The 22,507-nt window shown below is 45.6% G+C and overlaps 1 protein-coding gene across 6 annotated transcripts in view; it reads left to right on the top strand.

Moving 5' to 3' along the window:
* SRPK2 (SRSF protein kinase 2) overlaps positions 1-22,507 on the top strand; it is a 113,997-nt gene that overhangs the window by 12,846 nt on the left and 78,644 nt on the right. For 2 of the 6 annotated variants that reach the window (XM_087722310.1, XM_087722309.1), the window contains exon 2: positions 18,427-18,490. The exons of 3 other annotated variants lie outside the window; for them this stretch is intronic. In XM_087722310.1, coding sequence (XP_087578436.1) covers positions 18,453-18,490 — 38 coding nt within the window. In that variant the 5' untranslated portion in view covers positions 18,427-18,452. Of the gene's footprint in view, positions 1-18,426; positions 18,491-19,123; positions 19,258-22,507 lie in introns of those variants that run through there. One more of the 6 variants, XM_087722306.1, reaches the window with a different exon arrangement.

The raw sequence follows: 22,507 nt of genomic DNA, 5'->3' as shown, positions 1-22,507 counted from the left end.
AAAAAATAAAAGGAGATTTCTTCCAACAACCGGTTCTCCGAACTGCTTAGAAAGTTAACAACCGGTTCTCCCGAATAGGTGCGAACCGGCTGAATCCCACCACTGACTTAAGGGAATTATTTTTTAATTTAACTTTTCTGTATCGATTAAGGAAAACAATTCAACGGAAATAAGCCTATATTTTCAACATGGCTTGCAAAGAGGTTTAAACTTGGATATCCATAACAAAACATTGACAGGACTGACATTCCCCGTGTTAGGATGAACAAAATTATGAAAGAGAAATATAAAGAAAACATCACCCGCTTTTGAAATGCTTCAAGTTTTGATCTCTTGAAACATGAAATCACTCCCGCTTTTTTCCATTGTAACTTTGAAAAGGAGGCTGTTTTGTTTTGGTGTTCAGAGTGAAACAGGTTTTCCATTTCATTTACAACTGCAAAAAGACTTCCAAAATAATTCTTTTCTTCGACAGAAACGGGGGCTTTGGTAAGTTAGAGCAGCGCATAAAAACAAGCAGGACAAAATGTTCTAAGGTTTTTCATGCTGTGCAACCATTACAGAAATCTCAGGGCTGCCAAATCCCCCCTCCCACCTTTCCCCCTCTTTTTCGTGTCTTTGGCAAGCCATGCCTTGCTATACCATGTTGGGCTTGTGTCTTGTAGTTGATGGTTGGTTCCAAATCATAGTTTGTTATATACTTCCAGATGGTAGGTAACTCCAGAAAAGAGAAATTAAATCTACTTGGGGTTGGGGAAGTTCGTTTGCGTTTTCGTGTCCAAAACATCGCAATTAAAATAAGAGCATATTATACGGGAGGGACGCGGCGGCACAGCGGCGAAGACCCTAAGCTTGTCGATCAGAAAGGTCGGCGGTTCGGCGGTTCGAATCCCAGCGCTGTGTAGTGAGTGAGCTCCTGTTATTTGTCCCAGCTTCTGCCAACCTAGCAATTCGAAAGCACGTAAAAAATGCGAGTAGAAAAATAGGAACCAACTTTGGTGGGACGGTAACAGCGTTCCGTGCACCTCCGGCTTTTAGTCATGCCGGCCACATGACCATGGAGACGTCTTCAGGCAGAGCTGGCTCTTTGGCTTTGAAACGGAGATGAGCACCGCCCCCTAGAGTCAGGAACATTTACCTTTTAGTCCACAACTTATCATGAACATTGGTTTGAAATCCTGATGATTAATATTGCACCAACAAGTGAGATAGAATCCTCTGGTGATGATGAATGGATGGAGAGCAGGGGTGTCAAACTCAAGGCCCGGGGGTCAGATCTGGCCTGTGGGGTGCTTAGATCTGGCCCCTCAGGGGCCACCATGGACACTTTGAAGAACCGGGCCTGCAATGCCTCTGCCACCAAAAATGGAGCTCAGGAGGGCCGCACGACGGTCTCCTGTAGTGCTCCGTCAGCAAAAATAGAGCTTGGGAACTCCGTTTTCAGCTGCGACAGCCTCCTGCAGTGGTCTTCCAGTGAAAACGGAGCTCGGGATGGCCGCACGCCCGAGCTCTGTTTTTCCTGGCAGACCGCTGCAGAAGGCTGTCTCAGCTGAAAACTGAGCTCGGGTCTGTTGGGTTCAGATGCCCTGGGAGCTTGAGGGCCAGGCTGGGCACTTGCCCTCTGCTTCCTAGGGCTCTGGACAGCCTGCGCCGCCATCTGGTGTCATCTGCATAGCCTGAGAGGGACAGGGAGGGTTTGGCGTTCTCTCTGGTCTTGCCTTCCTCCACTGGAGACAGTGGATTCCCCCAGTCCTGCTCAGGCCACCATGGACTCCACAAGTGACGTTGAGCTGGCCATGCCCACCCTGGCCACGCCCACCCGGCCCCCTGAGGTCAAGCACAACTCTGATGCGGCCCTCAATGAAATTGAGTTGGGCACCCCTGATGTAGAGGGAATATAAGGGAAAGAAATTGGAGTTGTTACGACGTTTTTGTTTGGATATCATTTATCAGAGTGCACCAGTAGGTGGCAACATATTAACTTGAAAATTAAGTGAAAATGAGATTAAAATACAAGGATTAAAGCTAGACAAAACCTTGGTAACGTTTTACATTAAAAAAAAACTTTGAACATATGAAGAAAGTTTTTAATATACTGTAATTCCAATGTGTTTTTAGAGATAGTTATGATGGAAATAGTCAAGGCGATGGTTTTCCCAGTTGCAGTGGATGGCTGTGAAGGTTGGACCATAAGGAAGGCTGAGCGCCAAAGAATGGAGGCCTTTGAACTCTGGTGCTGGAGAAGACTCCTGCATTGAGTCCCTTGGACTGCAAGGCCATCCAACCGGTCAGTCCTAGAGGAGATCAACCCTGACTGCTCTTTAGAAGGCCAGATCCTGAAGAGGAAACTCAAATCCTTTGGCCACCTAAGGAGAAGGAAGGACTCCCTGGAGAAGAGCCTCATGCTGGGAACGATGGAGGGGAAAAGAAGAAGAAGGGGACGACAGAGAAGGAGGTGGCTGGATGGAGTCACCGAAGCAGCCAGCATGAGCTTAAATGGACTCCATGGTAGAGGACAGGAAGGCCTGGAGGAATGTGGTCCATGGGGTTGCAATGGGCCGGATATAGTTAAGAACAAGAGATAGTTGGTCGTGAAAATGACATAATGGTGGCTTAAATGACAAATGTTCTCTCTGAATGTAGAGGTGAGCCTCGACTTTCAATGGTAATATAGTGACCATTTGACGTTACAATGGCACTGGAAATAGTGACTTATGACGGTTTTTCACAGTTACGACCGTTGCAGCATCCCCATGGTCCCATGATCCAAATTCAGACATTTGGCAACTGTATATATGAGGGTCGCCGTGTCCCGGGGTCATGTGGTCCCATTTCTGACAAGCAAAGTCAACGGGGAAGCCAGCTTCACTTAACGACTGGGTTAGGCACTTAACATCTGCAGTGATTCACTTAACAACAGGATTGCCTGTATTAGTTCTCTTAACTCTCCCATTACACTCCAGTATCTCTGGAGATTTCTACACTGAACAACACACACACGTTATCATTATTTTTTTTTAAAAAAAGATGTAATCAATTGGATTAATTTGGAACACTTGGAATATTGCGTCTTGATCACCATATTATAAAAAAGACGTTGAACATTTGGAAATAGTGCAGAGAAGAGCAACAAAGAAGATTTAGAAGCTAAAACATACAAAAAACAGTTGAAGGAATTGGGTATAGCTAGTCTAGTGAAAAGAAGGACCTGGGGGGACATGACAGCAGTCTTCCAGTATTTGAGGGGCTGCCATGAGAGGAGGGGGGGTCAACGTATTCTCCGAAGCGCCAGAAGGCAAGACAAGAAACTTATGAAAGTTTCTCTCCTCTCCCCTCTCTCCTCTCCTCTCCCTCTGGAGGTGTTTTTGGCCTCGATATGTGTGTGTGTGTGTGTGTGTGTGTGTGTGTGTGTGTGTGTGTGTGTAAATGCCTCCCCCGCGCTGCGGAGGCCCTCCAGAGGCTGGAAACAGGCCCGTTTCCGGACTTCTGGGAGGTCCATTTTTTGCCCTCCCGGAGCTTCCGCGCACGCCCTGCACCTACCTGGTATGATGAACGGGCCTCGTGGAGACTCCTGGGAGGGACACGGCAGGGTGGGCGGGGCCAGCCAGTCTTTGCATCTGCTGGTTTGGCGAACCAGATGTAAACTTAACATCCGGTTCGCCTGAACTGTTCCGAACCGGCTGAATCCCACCCCTGGGCTAGGACTACCCGTAATCCATGTCCAACTCCGTGAAAGCTCTCCCTTTCCGACACCTTTTCTGACAATCGATGAAGCTTCTTGGAGCGGCTTCTTCTGTCCTTCCTCGAGGAGAGGACCGTCCAGCTGCCTTTTTGAGAAAAATCGCTTCGGGGACAGCTGTGACCTGGATGACTGAGAATTCTCTCCCTCCCGCGAATCAAATGACTGGCTGCCACCAAGTCCATCAAATCCCTTCGTGATGCTAGCTCTCAAGCTCTCCTCCGTGTGTCAACATGATAAGAAGGAGTTTCTGCCTGCCAGCCTTACCTTTCTCCTGTGTGGCTTTATTGTCCCTGTATGAGTCATCCTCTTTGGTCGTTGGATTGGCTGATTCTTCTCATCAGCAGCTCCTTTTCTCCCAGGGAGAGCCCTTAATTTGCATTTTGCTCAGAATCTCCGCAAAGGTAGCACCTCCGCCTACTTTTAAAAGGCAATTTGTCTTATTTATTCCCTGCAGTTATCTTGTGAAAGCCTTTGGGGTACATTAAAAGCTTCTGAAGGGTTTTATTATACACTAGCCGATAACCCGGCATTGCCCGGGTGTTCATTTATTTATAAGGGGGAAATGTCCGGTCCAAACGTAATTTCTAATCTTGCATTTCCCCTCTTATGAGAGGGAGCCCCCTTGTGGAGTACTGTGAAGCAGTTACCATGACAACTCCACTGCGCTGTGCAGTAGAAGCCATTTTAAGGCAGTACAGTAGAAGACATTTTAAGGCACAACAGGGTGTATTTTAACAGAAAATTCTCCCCCTCCCTGGTGAGGGGTGTTAGGGGGGGTCTTACCCCTACAGTATTTGTTTCTAAAGAGTAAGTCATCTGTATACCAAGTTTGGTTGAAATTGCTCAAAGCGTTCCAGAGTTATGCTGAAACACACACAGACACAGATACACATCCGTTTTATATATATATATATGTTCTGACCCCTCTCGTTCCACACCAAAGCACACTTCGAGCCAAAGATAAGTTACGGCATTGGCAGCAAACCAGCACAGACAAGCTTGAGCAGCAATCCAGCACAGATAAGCCGTGGCAGCAATCCAGCCTGCCAAGCTCACAATCATGTTCTCCAACATTCGTTCCTGCATTGACTTCTGCAAGAGGGGCGTGTGCACAAGCATTCCTTTTATAGTCTGGAGAGGAGCCTAATGACCACCAGCTGAGTGCAATTACCTCCTGTAACTGCGCAACTGTTCCTGACACCTAGTAGCTCTTCGATTCCGGGCATCCAGGAACAACTCACTGCTGGCGTTTGGATCACTCTCCCTTGTCTCCTCCCCACTAGTCCAACGCTCAGGTGCCCCCTGGTGGCCAACCAGCCTCTCTGCGCCCTGCTCGGAGTCGGAACCCTGTCCAGGGTCCTCCACATCCTCCAGAGCCGACTCATAGGGCCCCTCGCTGTTGGAGACTGGTGGCTCCTGCTGGGCCATAACATACATACATATATACATGCATACATTGCAAAGGTAGCGTCTTCTGTCGTTTCTGCAGCCTTCACATACAGGTAATCCTCGACTTTCCACAGTACATTTAGTGACCATTTAGACTTAACAATGGCACTGAAAAAAGGCACTGGGGACCATTTTTTTCACAGCTGCGACCTTTGCATTATCCCCATAATTGTGATCAAAATTCAGAGGCTTAGCAACGGATTCATATCTATGACCGTTGCTGTGTCCCAAGGTCATGGGGTCAACATTTGCGACCTTCTGACAAGCAAACACCATGGAGAAGCCAGATTCCCTTAACAACCGGCTTGCTAACTTATATCGACCGCAGTGATTCACTTAACAACCAAGGCAAGAAAGGTCGTCAAATGGGGGCAAACTACTTTAACAAACGTCTCACGTAACGATGGAAATTTTGGGCTCCGTTGAGGTCCTGAGTCAAGGATAGCCTGCGCTTGCAAAACATTCCACAATATTCAATATGAATGTTATTAAGGTGGGTTCAGGTAGAATTATTTCTTAAATCCTCTAGTACGTCTGGGTAACGATGGCAAATTTCGGATCTGTGGACTTTAACTCCCAGAATTCCTGAGCCATCTGGCTCAGGAATTCTGGGAGTTGAAGTCCCCAGGTCCTGAAATTGTCATAATTGTCCACCCCGATCTTGTGTGTGTGAGACATCTGTGACATTTCAGTAACATGCTGTTCTGACCGAAGCTTCCCAAGAGCGTGACGCAAACTCCTTGTCCCGACAAAAACCCCATTTATTACTTGACTGTGAATTCTGCTCATTCCCATCCAGCAAAGTCTTTCAAGGGAGGATTTACAGTCACAGACCTTCTCTGGCTTGGAGAGCTGCCAGGCCGATATCTGCAGAACTTGGCCAGGAGTCTCGGAGAGTCACGAACCAATTAAGGGAACTAATTGCCTCCTGCAAACTCCACTCCCCCTTTGCTCCTCTTTTATTTCATCTGGGAGGGGCCATTCATCATCCACCTGTGGCCTTACTCCCACGTCGACCCCTGTTCTTTAGCTGTTCCCTTCCTCTGGCAACTCTGTGCATGCGCACACTGGGAACAGGCTCCAGCTGTTCTTCTGCCTCCCTGATGTCTGACTCCGGAGGCAGCTGATAACTGGCCTACGGCTCTGGCTCCCTCTCTGCCTCCGACACAGAGCCCTCGTCCGAGCCTTCCCCAGACTCCACGACTGGCCCATGTTCCTTCCCAACCCTCCTCACTGTCCAAATCTGCTGCCAGCTCCTGTGTCCGCTGGCCGAGCACAACACACCTCCAGTTAATATGCAAAAAAGCCCACTTCACAGGCCCCTGTGTCTTTCAGCAGCTCAGCACTTTCTGATGTCACAATATATTCAATACACAAAAGGGATTAAAAAAAAAAAAAACAACTAGCTGCTCAGACAAGATGTGTAAGATAAGGAAAACGTAGCTGTGCAGCCCTGTGGGGAAAAGATACATGGAAAGGGGTAGAAAGGTAGAAGGAAGACATGGGTGGCGAGAAGTGAATCCTCCGAAGTATGGAAGCACACTGAATTCTGGGAGATTGAGCCCTGCAGGAAACCTGCAGAACAGCTGTGCTTTTCTCGATCTTGTTTTAGGTAAGAAAGTTTTTTATTTGTATCCCTTGATTTGAAGCAGGGGGGGGGGTGTCTTCAAATGCGGCAACGCTAGGACTTATGGGTTCACCGACAAAAGGGCGAACGACAAAACCGCGCCCGACTAAACCGCGGTGATAAAACCGCGTGTTCTAAAGCGCTCCGACGAATGAGCGCTGTATCGCGCCGACAACAGCGCGGAGACAGAAGCGCACTGTAGAACTAACCCTAAACCTAAACCTAATCCCTAACGCTAAACATAACCCTAAACATAACCCTAAACCTAACCCTAATCCTAACCCTAAACCTAACCCTAAACCTAACCCTTAACCTAACCCTAAACCTAACCCTAAACCTAACCCTTAACCTAACCCTAAACCTAACCCTTAACCTAACCCTAAACCTAACCCTAAAGCTAACACTAAAGCTAACTCTAAACCTAACCTTTACCTTAAGTTAAATCAGCTTTCTGTGTCCGCGCTATTGTAAAGCGCCCTTCTGTCTCAGCGTTGTTGTCTCCGCGCTGTTGTCGCCGCGTTGATGACATCGCGGTTTTAGCGACGCGGTTTAGTCGGGCACGGTTTTGACGTTCGCCCTTTTGTCAGGTCACGGGACTTATGGACTTCAACTCCCAGCATGCCTGGCTGAGGAATTCTGGGAGCTGAAGTCCACACAACTTAAAAGTTTCCAAGTTTGGAGATCCCTGATTTAAAGGACAGTCTTGTATAGAAAATGAGGAGCCACTGTGGCGCAGTGGATAGAATGCAGGACTGGCAGGCTACTTCTGCTGACTGCCGGCTACCTGCAATTTGGCAGTTCGAATCTCACCCAGGCTCAAGGTTGACTCAGGCTTCCATCCTTCCGAGGTCGGTCAAATGAGGACCCAAATTATTGGGGGCAATAGGCTGACTCTGTAAACCGCTTCGAGAGGGCGGTAAAGCACTGTGAAGCGGTATATAAGTCTAAGTATTATTGCTATCTGCTTTTTTTAGGAGGTTTAAGGATATTTGAATGTGTAGCTTAAATGCTCTTTTGTGAAGCACAGCGATGACTAAAACCGTTGCCAGTTTTGATCTTAGGCACTTAATGAAAGCGCAAGTTATTATTGTTTCTTCCTCCAATCTTAAAATTACATTTGCCTTTTTTTTCAATTCTGTTTCCTTTAATATATATATTCAGCGTACAGATTTAATGCACAGCCTGGTCTCACCCTTTGGTCCATCTCTTTAGCTGCGCCTGCATCCCTACTGCAACTTCCTGACCTGTAAATAGGACAATGAAGTAGGACATTCTTCAATTTGGCACGACCAACCCAGTCAAAAGCCTTTTTGTAATCAATGAAGCGCATAGCAATTTCCTTTTGGTTTTTTTTTATTTTGTCTTCTCATTTTAACCAGCGGGCCTCAGCCATGTGGTTTCGTCAGCTTTTTCTAAAGCCAAGTTGACCAACTGGCCCTCTCTTTTTCTACGTAGGGTTCTAACGTGCACTGGTGGGCACTGCTAGTTTGTTAGCCGCTGAACTGAAGGATATTGTACAATAGGTTGTATAATCTGCTAGCTGATAACCCGGCATTGCCCGGGTATTTGTTGATAGGGGGGGAAATATCTGAACCAAATATATCTAATGTTGGATTTTCCCCCTTACCAGAGGGCACCCCCTTGTGGAGTGCTGTGAAGCCATTACCATGGCAATTCCACTGTGCTGTACACTAGAAGCCATTTTACGGCAGTACAGTAGAAGCCATTTTAAGGCACAACAGGCTGTATTGTAACAGAAAACACACACCGAGTGGTGTTAGAGGTGACCAGAATGAACACAGTTGCTTCCTGCAAAGACTCATGTGCAATTTGCTCATTCTTTATGTCTTATGAGAGGGGCCAATCATCTCCAAGCCTTACTCCCCCGTCGCCCCTTTTGTCTTAACTGTTCTTGCCTTCTGGAAGCTGTGTGCATGCGCGCACTGGGAACAGGCTCCCCCTGTTCCTCTGCCTTGCTGATGTCCGACTCTGGAGGCTCCGGAGGCAGCACATAACTCCCAGATGGCCCTGGCCCCCTCTCTGCCTCCAACGCAGAACCCTCGTCCGAGCCTTCCCCAGACTCCAGGACTCGCCCAGGTTCCTCCTCAACTTCCTTACTCTGCTGCGAGCTCCACACTGTTCGACTCAGCGGCCAGCTGCATAGGCCGCTGGCAGACCACAATAAGTACGGAAATCATTGCGGTTAGCTATAAATCAATATTTATGCTGCCTGCACCCGTCCGTGGTACTAACACCATGGAGTCAGGCAGGTGAAAATGGTTCCTGTGGAAGCCCCATTAAAATGAATATTCTAAATATTCTGTACATGCCTTCTCATTTTCACTTTCTCTCTGGCAGAGAAAGAAACTATCTAGTTGTTCAAAAGAAACTCTAATTGCTACCGGCAAACGAAGTGAGTGAATTTCTCGCAAGTCTAATTTGCGTGTCATAATATTTGATGTCTCCGTGTTGTCATAATCTTTCAGAAGTTGGTTTTGGCTGCCGTAATGACATTGGAAATGAAAGTCACGTCATTTCTCTGACTCCTTTTCCGTTTTAAAAATGACTGTCTTAGGGTTCAGATTGTGGCTGGATTATAGTTTTTTAAAAAAATTATTATTATTACTTTATAACCTTAAATCAAATAATTTGTTACTTAACTGTTGTGGGCCAGCAGGAGCCGTTGGAGCTGCAAACAGACTCCGATAGCGAGGGGCACTATGAGTCTGCTATGGAAGATGTGGAGGACCCTGGACAGGGTTCAGACTCCGAGCAGGGACCAGAGAGGCTGGTTGGTCACCAGGAGGCTCCTGAGGCATGGAGCAGTGGTGACAGCCAAAGGGAATGTGCCCATGACATCACGCCCTGGAGCAGTGGTGAAGATGTCAGGCCTTTGAGCAGTGATGAGGTTCAGATGGTCCCAGATGCCCGGTAGAGGCGGGCGGATAAACGCCGGCAGCGATTAAGGAGACAAAGAAGGTAGTTGGACCCAGCTGGTTGTGATTAGGCCCCTCCCAAGAGAGTATATAAGGAGAGACTTTGGGAGGAGGCTGTTTGCAGGATTCAACTAATATACTAATGCTGGAGAAGCTCTCGTGTGTATTTCTTATCTTGGAAGTCTGGGTTGCTGCCAAAGTCTTGTCGGTGTGTTAATTTACTGTGAATAAATTGTCTAGCATTAATCTTGTGTCGTCGCGTTGGCTCACCGTGCGGAGGGGGGGGGGCGTCAGAACACTTAACTATTAATATTAGTTTTGTGGTGGTTTTTATATATGGGAACATGATGTTAAGAGAAATTTTCAAGTCATTTGCCATGGAAAACGAAGCACACTTGGATTATACAATGTTTCTAAAAATATTTGTTGTTTGTAATCTTTGTTTCTAATACATATTTAGCATAAGTGCTATTGCTGTTGCGATTTTATAAATATTTTTGAAAGTAACATCAACATATTTTTGAAAGCAACCCCCTTTCCTATTTTTATTTCTGAGTGGATAAAACACAGAGCGTCCTCAACTTAACGGCCACAATTGAGTCCCACATTTCTGTTGTTAAGTGAGACGTTTGAATTTTGTCGCATTTTATGACCTTTCTTGCCATGGTTGCTAAGCGAATCACTGCGGTTGTTAAGTTAGTGACAGGGTTGTTCAGTGAATCTGGCTTCCCCACCGACTTCCCTTGTCAGAAGGTCGCAAAAGGCAATGGCAGGACATGGGGACGCTGCAATCGTCATAAATATGAGTCAGTTGCCAAGTGTCAGAGTTTTGATCACTTGACCATGGGGATGCTGTAATGTTCATTAGTGTGAAAAACGGCCGTTCGTCGCTTTTTCAGTGCCGTTGTAACTTTGGTCACTAAATGAACAGTTGTAAGTCAAGGACTAACTGTTGTTCGAGCCATTGCTATATGATTGTGATGGCAAACCTATGGCAACCTAGAGCCCTCTCTGCAGGCATGCCAGCTGTCACCCCAGCCCAGCTCCACTGCACATGCGTGCCAACTGGTCTTCGGAGCTCTGCCGAACATGCACGGGGGTCTTGGGCAAATGTAGAGGGCGCATGCGCAGGTTGCAAAGTCCATGCGTGGGGTGCTTGCATTACATTTTGGGGCCTTGTGGGGCACATGTGGAGGGCGCATGCGCAGGTTGCAAGGTGCATGTGTGGGGCGCTTGGATTACATTTTGGGGCCTTGTGGGGCACATGTGGAAGGCGCATGCGCAGGTTGCAAGGTGCATGCGTGGGGCGCTTGCATTACATTTTGGGGCCTTGTGGGGCACATGTGGAAGGCGCATGCGCAGGTTGCAAAGTCCATGCGTGGCGTGCTTGCATTACATTTTGGGGCCTTGTGGGGCACATGTGGAAGGCGCATGCGCAGGTTGCAAGGTGCATGCGTGGGGCGCTTGCATTACATTTTGGGGCCTTGTGGGGCACATGTGGAAGGCGCATGCGCAGGTTGCATGGTGCATGCGTGGAGCGCTTGCATTGCATTTTGGGGCCTTGGGCAAATGTGGAGGGCGCATGCGCAGGTTGCAAGGTGCATGCGTGGGACGCTTGCATTACATTTTGGGCGCTTGTCGGGCGCATGTGGAGGGCGCATGCGCAGGTTGCAAGGTGGGGCGCTTGCATTACATTTTGGGGCCTTGCGCAGTGCCCCCACGCCCCATTTTGGCTTCCAGGTTGGTGCAGGAGGCTTTCCAGGCCCAAAACGGTGTGTGCATGGGCCGTGTGAGGCCCCCTGTGCCTCGTTTTCGGCTTGGAAACCCTCCTGCACCAACCTGGAAGCCAAAAATGGGCGATGAGGGGGGCGCATGGGCAGTGGAGTGGGGTATGTGTCACATGCGCATGTGCAGGGGGAGGGCCACGTAGGGGGGATCGCACGTTCTATGCATTATGGAACGCGACGACAAAAAAGTTAGCCATCACTGCTACATGGAATGGAGAGCACCCTATTTTTTAAAAGAAAAAAAAAATAAACTCACTTAACAACTGTCTCTCTTAGCAGCAGAAATGTTAGGCTCAATTGTGGCCGAAGGACGAGGACCACGTGTACTTACAACAAAGATGGAATATATTTAGAAAGGGAGAGAGAGAGAGAGTGAAAGGCACCTGGATCCTTTGAATCCAGTGGCTTTTCTGTCTCCTGTCTCTTTCAGAGATTTTTTTGAAATCGGGAAGAATGTCGGATTTAATCCAATGTCGGATTTTCTCCTTGGGGGATAGAGCTCTTTTATCTGATCTTGGAGAAGATAATCTCCTTGATTCTATAATTCTTGGGCTGCTTCACGGGGAGCAATTGGATTCCCTCCCCTATCTTACAAATCAGCTATCATTTGATACTGATTCTTGGCCACTGCACCGGGGAGAAGCGAAGGCATACAAGTGCTGGCCTAGAGAGGCCCGACGACAAGCGTACCTTCTTTCTCCTTCCTCTACTGCTCCCGATATCCGCCTTCTGTTAATTCTCATCCTGCACATTTTATCTCTGATCTGTTCTTTTGGAGAAAGCAAAGCTGATTAACACGAGCAGTCATATTCATAGGGCAGTGTGCTAGCTTTATTTTTATTTTATTATTTTATTTTCAAACATACAAAATAGACAAAAACAAAACTTAGACATAAAGCTACATTTACACAACGCATTGGAACTTCATGTTCCCTTCTTATAGCAGTCTCAAATTTAATTTTTTTAAAAAATCTTCAATTTCGATGGATTGATATTTTTAAATTGTATTTGCATTCCACTTCAGTTTCCTTTCTCTTTATTTAAATAGGAGAAAACCGGTCATAAGTCATTTGTTTTCAGCCCAGTGGTAACTTGGAATGGTCATTAAATGAATCCTTGTAAGCTGGGGAACTATTTACTCAGTTTACCCATTGTAAAAACCGGATCTTAAATACGGGTGAATATTTGTTAGAGCTACAATGGTAACTTCATCAGTTTTTAATTGCAATTTTTTAAACAACTGAATTGACTTCTGGTTGTGTGGTCATAACCGGTCATAAGTCATTTGTTTTCAGCCTGGTGGTAACTTGGAATGGTCATTAAATGAATCCTTGTAAGCCGGGGAACTAACTATATACTCAGTTTACCCATTGTAAAAACTGCATCTTAAATACGGGTGAATATTGTTAGAGCTACAAAGCTTCATCAGCTTTTAATTGCAATTTTTTAAACAAACTGAATTGACTTCTGGTTGTGTGGGTCTGTGTGTGTGTGTGTGTGTGTGTGTGTGAGAGAGAGAGAGAGATATCTTTTTTTTATTTTATCAATTTCATATATACATTCACAATTATATGATCTCATAACTGTTAATAATATGTATTTATAACAATTTTTCCTACTGTTGACAATATACTTGAAGATTGCTTTTTTAACATCCCATAGATCCATCTTATCTTACAACGGTCCTACTTCTTCTTCCCTCCCTCCCTCTTTCCTTCCCTCGTTTCTTCTCTCCTACTCCCCTTCCTTCCCTCCCTCCTTCCCCTTCCCTCCTTTCTTTTCTCCTTCTCTCCTTCCTTTCTCCCTTCCTTTCCTCCTTCCTTCCCCCCTTCCTTCTCTCCTACATTCCCTCCTTCCTTCCCTCCTTTCTTCTCTCCTTCTCTCCTTCCTTCCTTCCCTCCTTGCTTCCCTCCCTCCTTCCCTCCCTCCTTCCTACCCCACTTTCTTCTCTTTCTTCTCTCCTTCCTTCCTTCCTCCGGGAGAGAGAGATCTTAATCATGGGTGCATTTATAGGCCAGATCTCTTGGGATTATTCTATCATTAGAATTTGCTGCGCAACCATAGAAAGCACCTTCCCCAAAAATGAGTCATTGCTGCTACCTTTTTTGCATTTTCTTATTTTGGGATGTTCTTACAGAACTGTTGAAACTCAGGTGACATTCGATACCGTCCCTACTTTAGGAACTTTATCACTTTTTGTTGCTTTAATTGGGGTCTCCCCCCCAAAAAAAGAAAGAGTATGCATTATAGGAGCTGTCTTAAGTATAATTACTGAAGAAATAAAAATGACAAAAGTTAAAGTCACATATTTTTTTTGAAAAAACAGCAGCTATTTATTTCTGAGTGGACTGCGGAGACTCAGTGGCTAAGGCGCTGAGCTTGTCGATCAGAAAGATCAGCAGTTTGGCGGTTCGAAATCCTAGCGCTGCATAACAGAGTGAGCTCCCGTTACTTGTCCCAGCATCTGCCAACCTAGCAGTTCGAAAGCACGTAAAAAATGCAAGTAGAAAAATAGGAACCACCTTTGGTAGGAAGGTAACAGCGTTCTGTGCGCTTTTGGCGCTTAGTCATGCCGGCCACATGACCACGGAGACGTCTTCGGACAGCGCTGGCTCTTTGGCTTTGAAACGGAGATGAGCAGCGCCCCCTAGAGTCGGGAACGACTAGCACATATGTGCAAGGGGAACCTTTACCTTTTTATTTATTTCTGATTAGTTTTGTTGTTCTTGAAATTATATCGTTTCTCCAATGTGCAAAGGGAAGTTTTGCTTAGGCCCATTCCATACTGTGTTTAAATGCTAAATCACTTAGTCACTAAATGAACTGTTGTAAGTCGAGGACTACCTGTAATCCAGATCCAGGGAGGAATAGATGATTCTGTTCTGACCTAGGCTTCCTAGGCGAAGAAGATTCCTGGTCCCGACAAAATCCCTTTTATTTAACGAATGTGAATTCCTCTCATTCCCACTCAGCAAAGGCCTGGCAAACAGTCTTTCAAAGGAATATTTACGACCACAGACCTTATCTTGCTTGGGAAGCTGCCATGTAAATATTTTCCAAATGAGGTGCTGTGCAAGGAAAGACTTGGCACAGAGTCTCTTAGATTCACGGACAGATCTTCACACTCCGGAAATAAATTTAACAAACGAAAGAATTGTTTCCTGCAAAAGCCCACTCCCCTTTCGCTCATCTTTTATTTCCTATGGGAGGGGTCATTCACCGTCCACCTGCGGCTTTACTCCCAAGTCGACCCTGATTTCTGAGCTGTTCTTTTGTTCTGGCAGCTCTGCGCATGCGCACACTGGGAACAGGCTCCAGCTGTTCCTCTGCCTCACCGATGTCTAGCTCCAAAGGCAGCTGAGAACTGCCAGACGGCCTCGGTCCCCTCTCTGCCTCCGACGCAGAAAGCTCTCGTTCGAGCTTTCCCCAGCCTCCAGGACTGGCCCATGCTCCTCCCCAACCTCCTCACTGTCCGACTCTGCTGTCAGTTCCGCTGGCTGCTGGCGGGCCACAACAGATTCAGAGGACAGATGGCAATGCTTTAAAGGTCTTCCGACTTGTAATGCAGAAGCTCTCCTAAGAAAAATGCGTTTTTGAAGAACGATGCAACGCCGTGCGCCTCCGTTTCTGCACCCACCAAATCACGAATAAGAGAAATCACGATTTCTCTTACTTCCCGGGGGTTTAATTTTCAGTCCCTGATCAAGGAAGGATTCCTAGATGCCTGCTCTAGGTTTTCTTAATACCAAGGGTTGCCACTTTTTTTGTAATCTGGCACGGTTTTGCTTCCTTAAATTTTGGTCTTCCCTTCATGCATTTTTAAAGCTGTTTAACTAAGGGATTGTTATCAAGAACTTACTGATCTTGCTTTTTCATCGAGCTTTCTAGAGATTTCCCCGAGAGTCTTGCAATTGAAGAATTTGTTCAAAATATTGTATGGTCTATAAAGTGTGACTTGTGTTAATAGTTTGGTCATTGTATACATTATTGTACGCAGTCAGCCGTAATCTTGAATTCCGTCCCAAACTTACCGTATTTTTCGGAGTATAAGACGAACCTTTTTTCCTGAAAATCTGGGTGCGTCTTATACACCGAATACAGCGTTTTTTTCCGTCCGAAGCCATGCCCATTCACCAAAATGGTCGTGCATACCCTTATGGAGGCTTTCAGAGAGCTGGGGAGGGCAGAAATGAGCAAAAAACGGACCATTTTTTGCCCTCCCCAGCAGCACTCTATAAGCCTCCATAAGGCTATGCATGAAATTTTTTGGATGAAAAACAGGGCCGTTTTTTTATCGTTTTTGGGGGGCCCATCCCCCTAGGAGCATTCTGCAAGCTCCCCAAAGGCTATTCATGCCTTTATTTTTTGAAAAGAAAAGGATCCATTTTTGCAAAAAACGTGCCGTTTTGGGGAGGTTTGCAGATGTGTTTGTGGCTTAGTGGTTAACACATCTGCCTAATATGTAATACAGCCCAGGTTCGAATCCCAGTAAGGGTATGGCTAGCTGATGAGAGCTAAATAGCTTGAAATAGATCTATACTAGTCTCCCTTTATTTATTTATCAGCACAAATACAACACACACATACACACACACACACTCACACACACACACACACACACACACAGTGTCACAACCCCTGGTATGCCCAAATATGGGAGGAAGTCTACTGCTTCCATTCTCTGTCTATTGGCTCGTCACAAGAGACCATCCAGACAGAAACCCAATATTTTTACTGTTGCCTTTGTTACATTTGTGTTGTATTTGTGCTGATAAATAAATAAAGGGAGACTAGTATAGATCTATTTCAAGCTATTTAGTTCTCATCAGCTAGCCACACTAAATACATACCTATTTCCCTGGCTCAGCTGATAAGGAGGAGAACCTTGTGGCTTAGTGTTTAACACATCTGCCTAAGATGTAATACAGCACAGGTTCTAATCCCAGTAAGGGTGTGGCTAGCTGATGAGAGCTAAATAGCTTGAAATAGATCTATACTAGTCTCCCTTTATTTATTTATCAGCACAAATGCAATATGTATGTATGTATGTATGTATGTATGTATGTACATCTGCCTAAGATGCAATACAGCACAGGTTCGATTCCCAGTAAGAGTATGGCTAGCTGATGAGAGCTAAATAGCTTGAAATAGATCTATACTAGTCTCCCTTTATTTATTTATCAGCACAAATGCAACATATATGTGTGTGTGTGTGTGTGTGTGCGTATGTATGTATGTATGTATGTATGGATGGATGGATATAGATACATACATTGCATATAGATTTGTATCTATATGTAACCACATTTTTCTGGTGTGAAGATCGTTGATATAAAATGTATCCATGAATATGGGTAGTCCTCGACTTATGACTATAATTGACCCCAAAATTTCTGTTGTTAAGTGAGACATTTGTTAGGGGAGTTTTGCCCCATTTCCCGACCTTCCTTGCCACAGTTGTTAAGTGAATCACCAAGGTTGTTAAGTTAGTTGTGTGGTTATTAAGTGAATCTGGCTTCCCCATTGACTTTGTCAGAAGGTCGCATAAGGGGATCATGTGACCTGGGGGCACAGCAACGGTCGTAAGGATGAATCAGTTGCCAAATGGCTGGATTTTGATCACATGACTGCGGGGATACTAGAAAGATCATAAGTGTGAAAAATGTTCCCAACTCATTTTTTTTCAGTGCCGTGGTAATGTTGAGTGGTCAGTAAGTGAACTGTCGTAAGTCGAGGGCTCCCTATACTATGCAACATCAAGCCATAAGCCGGCAGGAGGCACATACGCATGTGTGGTGGAGCTGGGCTGGGGTGATGGCTGGCGTGCCGGCAGAAGTGTTGTGTGTGCCACTGTGTGGGATGCATGCTATGATTTGGGATGCAGTGGCTCAGTGGCTAAGACGCACTGAGCTTGTCGATCAGAAAGGTCAGCAGTTTGGCGGTTCGAATCCCTAGCGCTGTGTAACGGGGTGAGCTCCCGTTACTTTTCCCAGCTTCTGCCAACCTAGCCGTTCAAAAGCACGTAAAACATGCAAGTAGAAAAATAGGAGCCACCTTTGGTGGGAAGGGAACAGCGTTCCGTGCGCCTTCGGTGTTTAGTCATGCCGGCCACATGACCACGGAGATGTCTTCGGACAGCGCTGGCTCTTTGGCTTTGAAACGGAGATGAGCACCGCCCCCTAGAGTCGGGAACGACTAGCACATATGTGCAAGGGGCACCTTTACCTTTCACCTTACTATATGATTAAGAGAATAACGGTTACGATTAGGGTGCATATCATCCTGGATATATTTAAAAAGGACTCGATACAACCAGTAATCCCGCTGTTGCAAAATTTGAAATTGTGGTGTAGAATGAAGGAAAATGCACAATAAAAACAATTATCCCCCAAAAAAGCAAAAAAAATAAAAGCAACCCACCCCCATTCATTTTTACGAAAAATATATATATATTTTTCCATGACTCGCTTTGCATCCAATCAATTTCTTGCAGACCGGCTGGGTAACTTCCCTCCCCACCCCTGAAGCCGTTAAAAGGAAAAAAAACACTAAGATGTGCCTCAACAGGCAGCCCATTTAGAGACGCATCTGGTTATGTCAGTCCAACCTCGGGTGGAGAAATCCCACCCACCCCCCCTCGTACAAAATAAATGGTATTTCCTGCTTTCATAAACAGTCATGTGGGTACATCGGCCAGGCCGATGGTGCCTCCGGAGCTCTTTTTACATTTCCCCAGCACCACCGCCACCACCACCAGCGTTGGGCCGGTCTCCGCCGACGTTTGCAACAAAGGGGAGACCAGAGCCTTCTCTTTAGATCGAGGCCTCGGAAGAAGAGAAGGACAGGCAGTCTGTTTTGGTTGTGAATCTTTTCTGATTTTTCCAGAAATCAAGCAGAAGATTGAGCTGCTGATGTCAGTAAACTCTGAGAAGTCCACCTCTTCAGAAAGGTACCGCTTCAAACGCATCTTCTGCATGAACAATTCCGTCGGTGTGTGGTGTTGTCGGCTAACACGCAGCGCAGAATATATATATCTCATTTTTTTTAAATTTTCACCGCCCGTTTCTTTATATATATATATATCTATACCCATCTCTTTGCATGTTTCCCTTTGCGTGTCTGAATCGGAAGCCGTGTTTTTGGTTGAGCTTTTGACGTTTTTTGAGAAGGTGTTTGACTTCGTTGTTTTTAAAAAATAATAAGAATAAGAGAAATGAAATTTCAGTGGTGCAGCATGCAACCTCCCCCCCTCCTGTAGTATGAACGGTCCCCCCCCCTCCTCCTGTACGTGCCTGTGTGTTTATATTTTTGCTGCAGTCGGTGGTGTCTTTTGTGCTCATCTGTCTTTTCCACCCGGCAAATCCATCTTGCTTTAAAAAAAAAAAAATCCAGACCCAGAAAGACAGAGAGGGAGAGAGAGAACGAGAGAGAGAGAGAAAACGAGAGAGAGAGAGAGGGAGGGAGAGAGACGGTTTTTAAGCCGGATGCTTGAATTTAACCTTGCAGAAAACAGGAATCGTTCAAAGCACGATTTGTGTGTGTTTGTGCGTCTGTGTGTGTGTGTGTGTGTTGCAAGGGAGTGTCCTTAGTAAGAGCTAGGAATTGCAAACCTATGAATTAGTCACATTTGGGCGAGAAGTTGTGTGATGCTGTTTCGGGTCCCTGCTAGAAAATGGAACAATCACTGCAAGCAGCGATGGTTTATCACGCCTGCAGGTAAGGGAGAATTCACTCAGAAGCATCCCGAAAGGGAAAATGGCATTTTACCTTCACCAATTTGCTCACCTCCATCCCTGGTTTATTTTCATTTCACATTTTAGGGAAGGTGGTGATTTCTTTTTCCCGGAGCTAGCAAGCAACCATCTTATTATTATTATTTTTGCTTTATGTGTTTTATTTTTATTTTTTATTTTTTTTGCTGGTGTTAAGAAAATGCGATAAATAAAATGATATTTTCCCACGTCGTATCACCGCTGCTCGGAAATGCATGCATCTTATATTTTTTCCCCCATTCGGATCCACGGTTCTTCTACGTTTCATTAGCCATTTCTCTCCCCTCTTAAAAGATGTGACATAATTCAAGGGGACATATTTTATACCCGATACCCATCCCGATGTACCAGGGAAGGATATAATCCGGGGATAGATGAAAAACCTTTGAGCTAATTAGAAAGAGACTACGGCACATCATTAAAAGGGCATTTTGAACGGTGCTTTGGGAACAGAACAGGTTCCCAAGTGGTGGTGGTGGGGGGGGAATGATGGAGAGAAGAGAATCCTCAAAAAGGAAGCCTTTATTTTCTTTCAAATAAAAAATGACAATCCTGAGAAATAAGATTTTTAAAATGGTGTGCAGGGTGGGGTAGAGAAGTAAGAAATCCTTCCTCTGTGTGTGTGTGTGTGTGTATGTATTTTTTTTTCAAGTGGTGCATTTCCAGGATTTAAGCAATGGATTGCAAAATTTGAGGATGGGATGGTTTCTTGACTCTAGAAACAAACATCTCAAAACCAAAATGCTAATTTGGTTCAGTGATCTGGTCGTCCCCCCCCCCGTCTCCGTCCCGGTTCTATATCAGCTATAAATATTATATCAATAAAATGGTGGTAATGATGACGTGGGGAAGGAAGCTCGGGATGAAAATAGCAAGGAAAACTGTGATTTTTTTTTTATTTTTAGGTTTTCTGTTAAGGAATGACTCTCTTTATCGGGGTGGGGTAGAGGGGAGAAGCCAATTATATTTGCTGAAAACGTATGCAGCATTAAGGAATAACTTTGCCACTAGTATGCCAAGAGATCTTTTTTTTTAAATAAAAACTGGTTGATTGGAATTAACCTGTTCCCTTAATTCATATATGCCCATCGTTGCATTGGGAGGAAGCAGATTTTAGGATAAACATTGTGCCAATGGGGCATTGGGAAAAAAAAAATTCCTTAATTTCTTTTTCTTTCTTTTTTTTGAGTGGAAGACAAATAACATCTAAGACAAATGTGCAATTTAAATGAGGGCTGCTATATATGAGAGAGATCAAACGCGCTTCAAAATTATAGCTGTCATTCCTGTGTAGGCTCAGTTCTTTTGCATAATTCTATGGAAATATGTACATTTTAAAGTAAAGTGATAAACACGTATTGCTTTTTGCAAAATGTTGTGAATTGCCGTGTGTTTAGGAGTCCCCCATTTGTAGGGGGGTTCATTGCATTTAAGAGAAGGAAACATTTGAATTAATGGATTAAGTAAAGGAAGTTTTTTCCCCCCCGCAAATGCCTTTTTCACCTTGTACATTCTTTAGGAAAAAGCAGCCATTCGTTTTTCTGTATCTTCTCGGGGAGGACTTTTGAAATTAAGAATCTTGGGTATAAAACAGCCTGCGGGTCTGAAAATTGTGGACTTTTAAAACATGAAGATGTGGTGACTTTGCACACCGTCAAAGCATTCGCATGTCCAAAGTATGGAGAGCATTAATAGAGAGTGATGTTTGCGTGTCCTTCTAGGGCCCAACGATGAAAACAACAGAGAAATATTTCAGAATAGACTAATATGGTTATTGGCGTGACAGCAGTGTGGGCAAAAGCATTCATGTTGATTTAGGCACGCTTTCTACCGAACATGTTACGTGGATGATAATGCAAGTTTATAAAGTGATGCTTTTCTGTATCTTTTAACGTGCGCGCGTTAAGCGAAAGGCCACCCAGTGGGTTTCGTTAATAAAGGAGAATATTCTGTAGCTCAGGGTTAACATCAGGAGCCCTTGGTGCTCTCTGAGCTTGGTGCCTTTCTTGCAGACGTTTCATGACCCAACTAGGTAACATCATCAGGGCTGGCAACAATCAAGTAAAAAAAAAATATACCAGTCAAGAAATTGCCAAAGAAGCCATCAGTAAACAGCCCAACCAAAGAATCTCTTAAGACTGCCCCCACCAACACTGACAGGCAAGTCACCAGAATATAAACCGAGAGCAAACTCCACTCCTTTCTATCACTGATGATGTTACCTAGTTGGGTAATGAAATGTCTGTAAGAAAAACAAGCAAGCTCAGAGAGCAGGACCCCACAGTCTTCCTCCTCCTCCTCCTCCTCCTCCTCCTCCTCCTCCTCCTCCTCCTCCTCCTCTTCCTCCTCTTCCTCCTCCTCCTCCTCCTCCTCCTCCTCCTCCTCCTCCTCCTCCTCCTCCTCCTCCTCCTTTTCCTTTTCCTCCTCCTCCTCCACTCTACACACCCTACTCCTTTCTAGCACTGGTGATGTTGCCTAGTTGGGTAATGAAATGTCTGCAAGAAAAACAAGCAAACTCAGAGAGCACCAAGGGCCCCACAGTCTTCCTCCTCTTCCTCCTCCCTCCCTCCTCCTCCCCCTTCCCCTCTTCTCCATAAATCCTACTCCCTTCTAGCACTGATGATGTTACCTAGTTGGGTAATGAAATGTCTGCAAGAAAAACAAGCAAGCTCAGAGAGCAGGACCCCACAGTCTTCTCCTCCTCCTCCTCCTCCTCCTCCTCCTCCTCCTCCTCCTCCTCCTCCTCCTCCCTCCTCCTCCTCCTCTTCTCCATAAATCCTACTCCCTTCTAGCACTGATGATGTTACCTAGTTGGGTAATGGAATGTCTGCAAAAAAAACAAGCAAGCTCAGAGAGCAGGACCCCACAGTCTTCCTCCTCTTCTTCCTCCTCCCCCTCCTCTTCCTCCTCCTCCTCCTCCTCCTCCTCCTCTTCTCCATAAATCCTACTCCCTTCTAGCACTGATGATGTTACCTAGTTGGGTAATGAAATGTCTGCAAGAAAAACAAGCAAGCTCAGAGAGCAGGACCCCACAGTCTTCCTCCTCCTCCTCCTCCTCCTCCTCCTCCTCCTCCTCCTCCTCCTCCTCCTCCTCCTCCTCCTCCTCTTCCTCCTCTTCTCCATAAACCCTACTCCCATCTAGCACTGATGATGCTACCTAGTTGGGTAATGAAATATCTGCAAAAAAAACAAGC

The sequence above is a fragment of the Thamnophis sirtalis genome, unplaced genomic scaffold (genome assembly GCF_051295495.1).
Source record: "Thamnophis sirtalis isolate CommonGarterSnake01/CBP01778 unplaced genomic scaffold, rThaSir2_p1.2 scaffold_9, whole genome shotgun sequence".
NCBI classification, from domain to species: Eukaryota; Metazoa; Chordata; class Lepidosauria; order Squamata; family Natricidae; genus Thamnophis; species Thamnophis sirtalis.
This window is presented reverse-complemented; position numbering and strand designations above follow the sequence as displayed.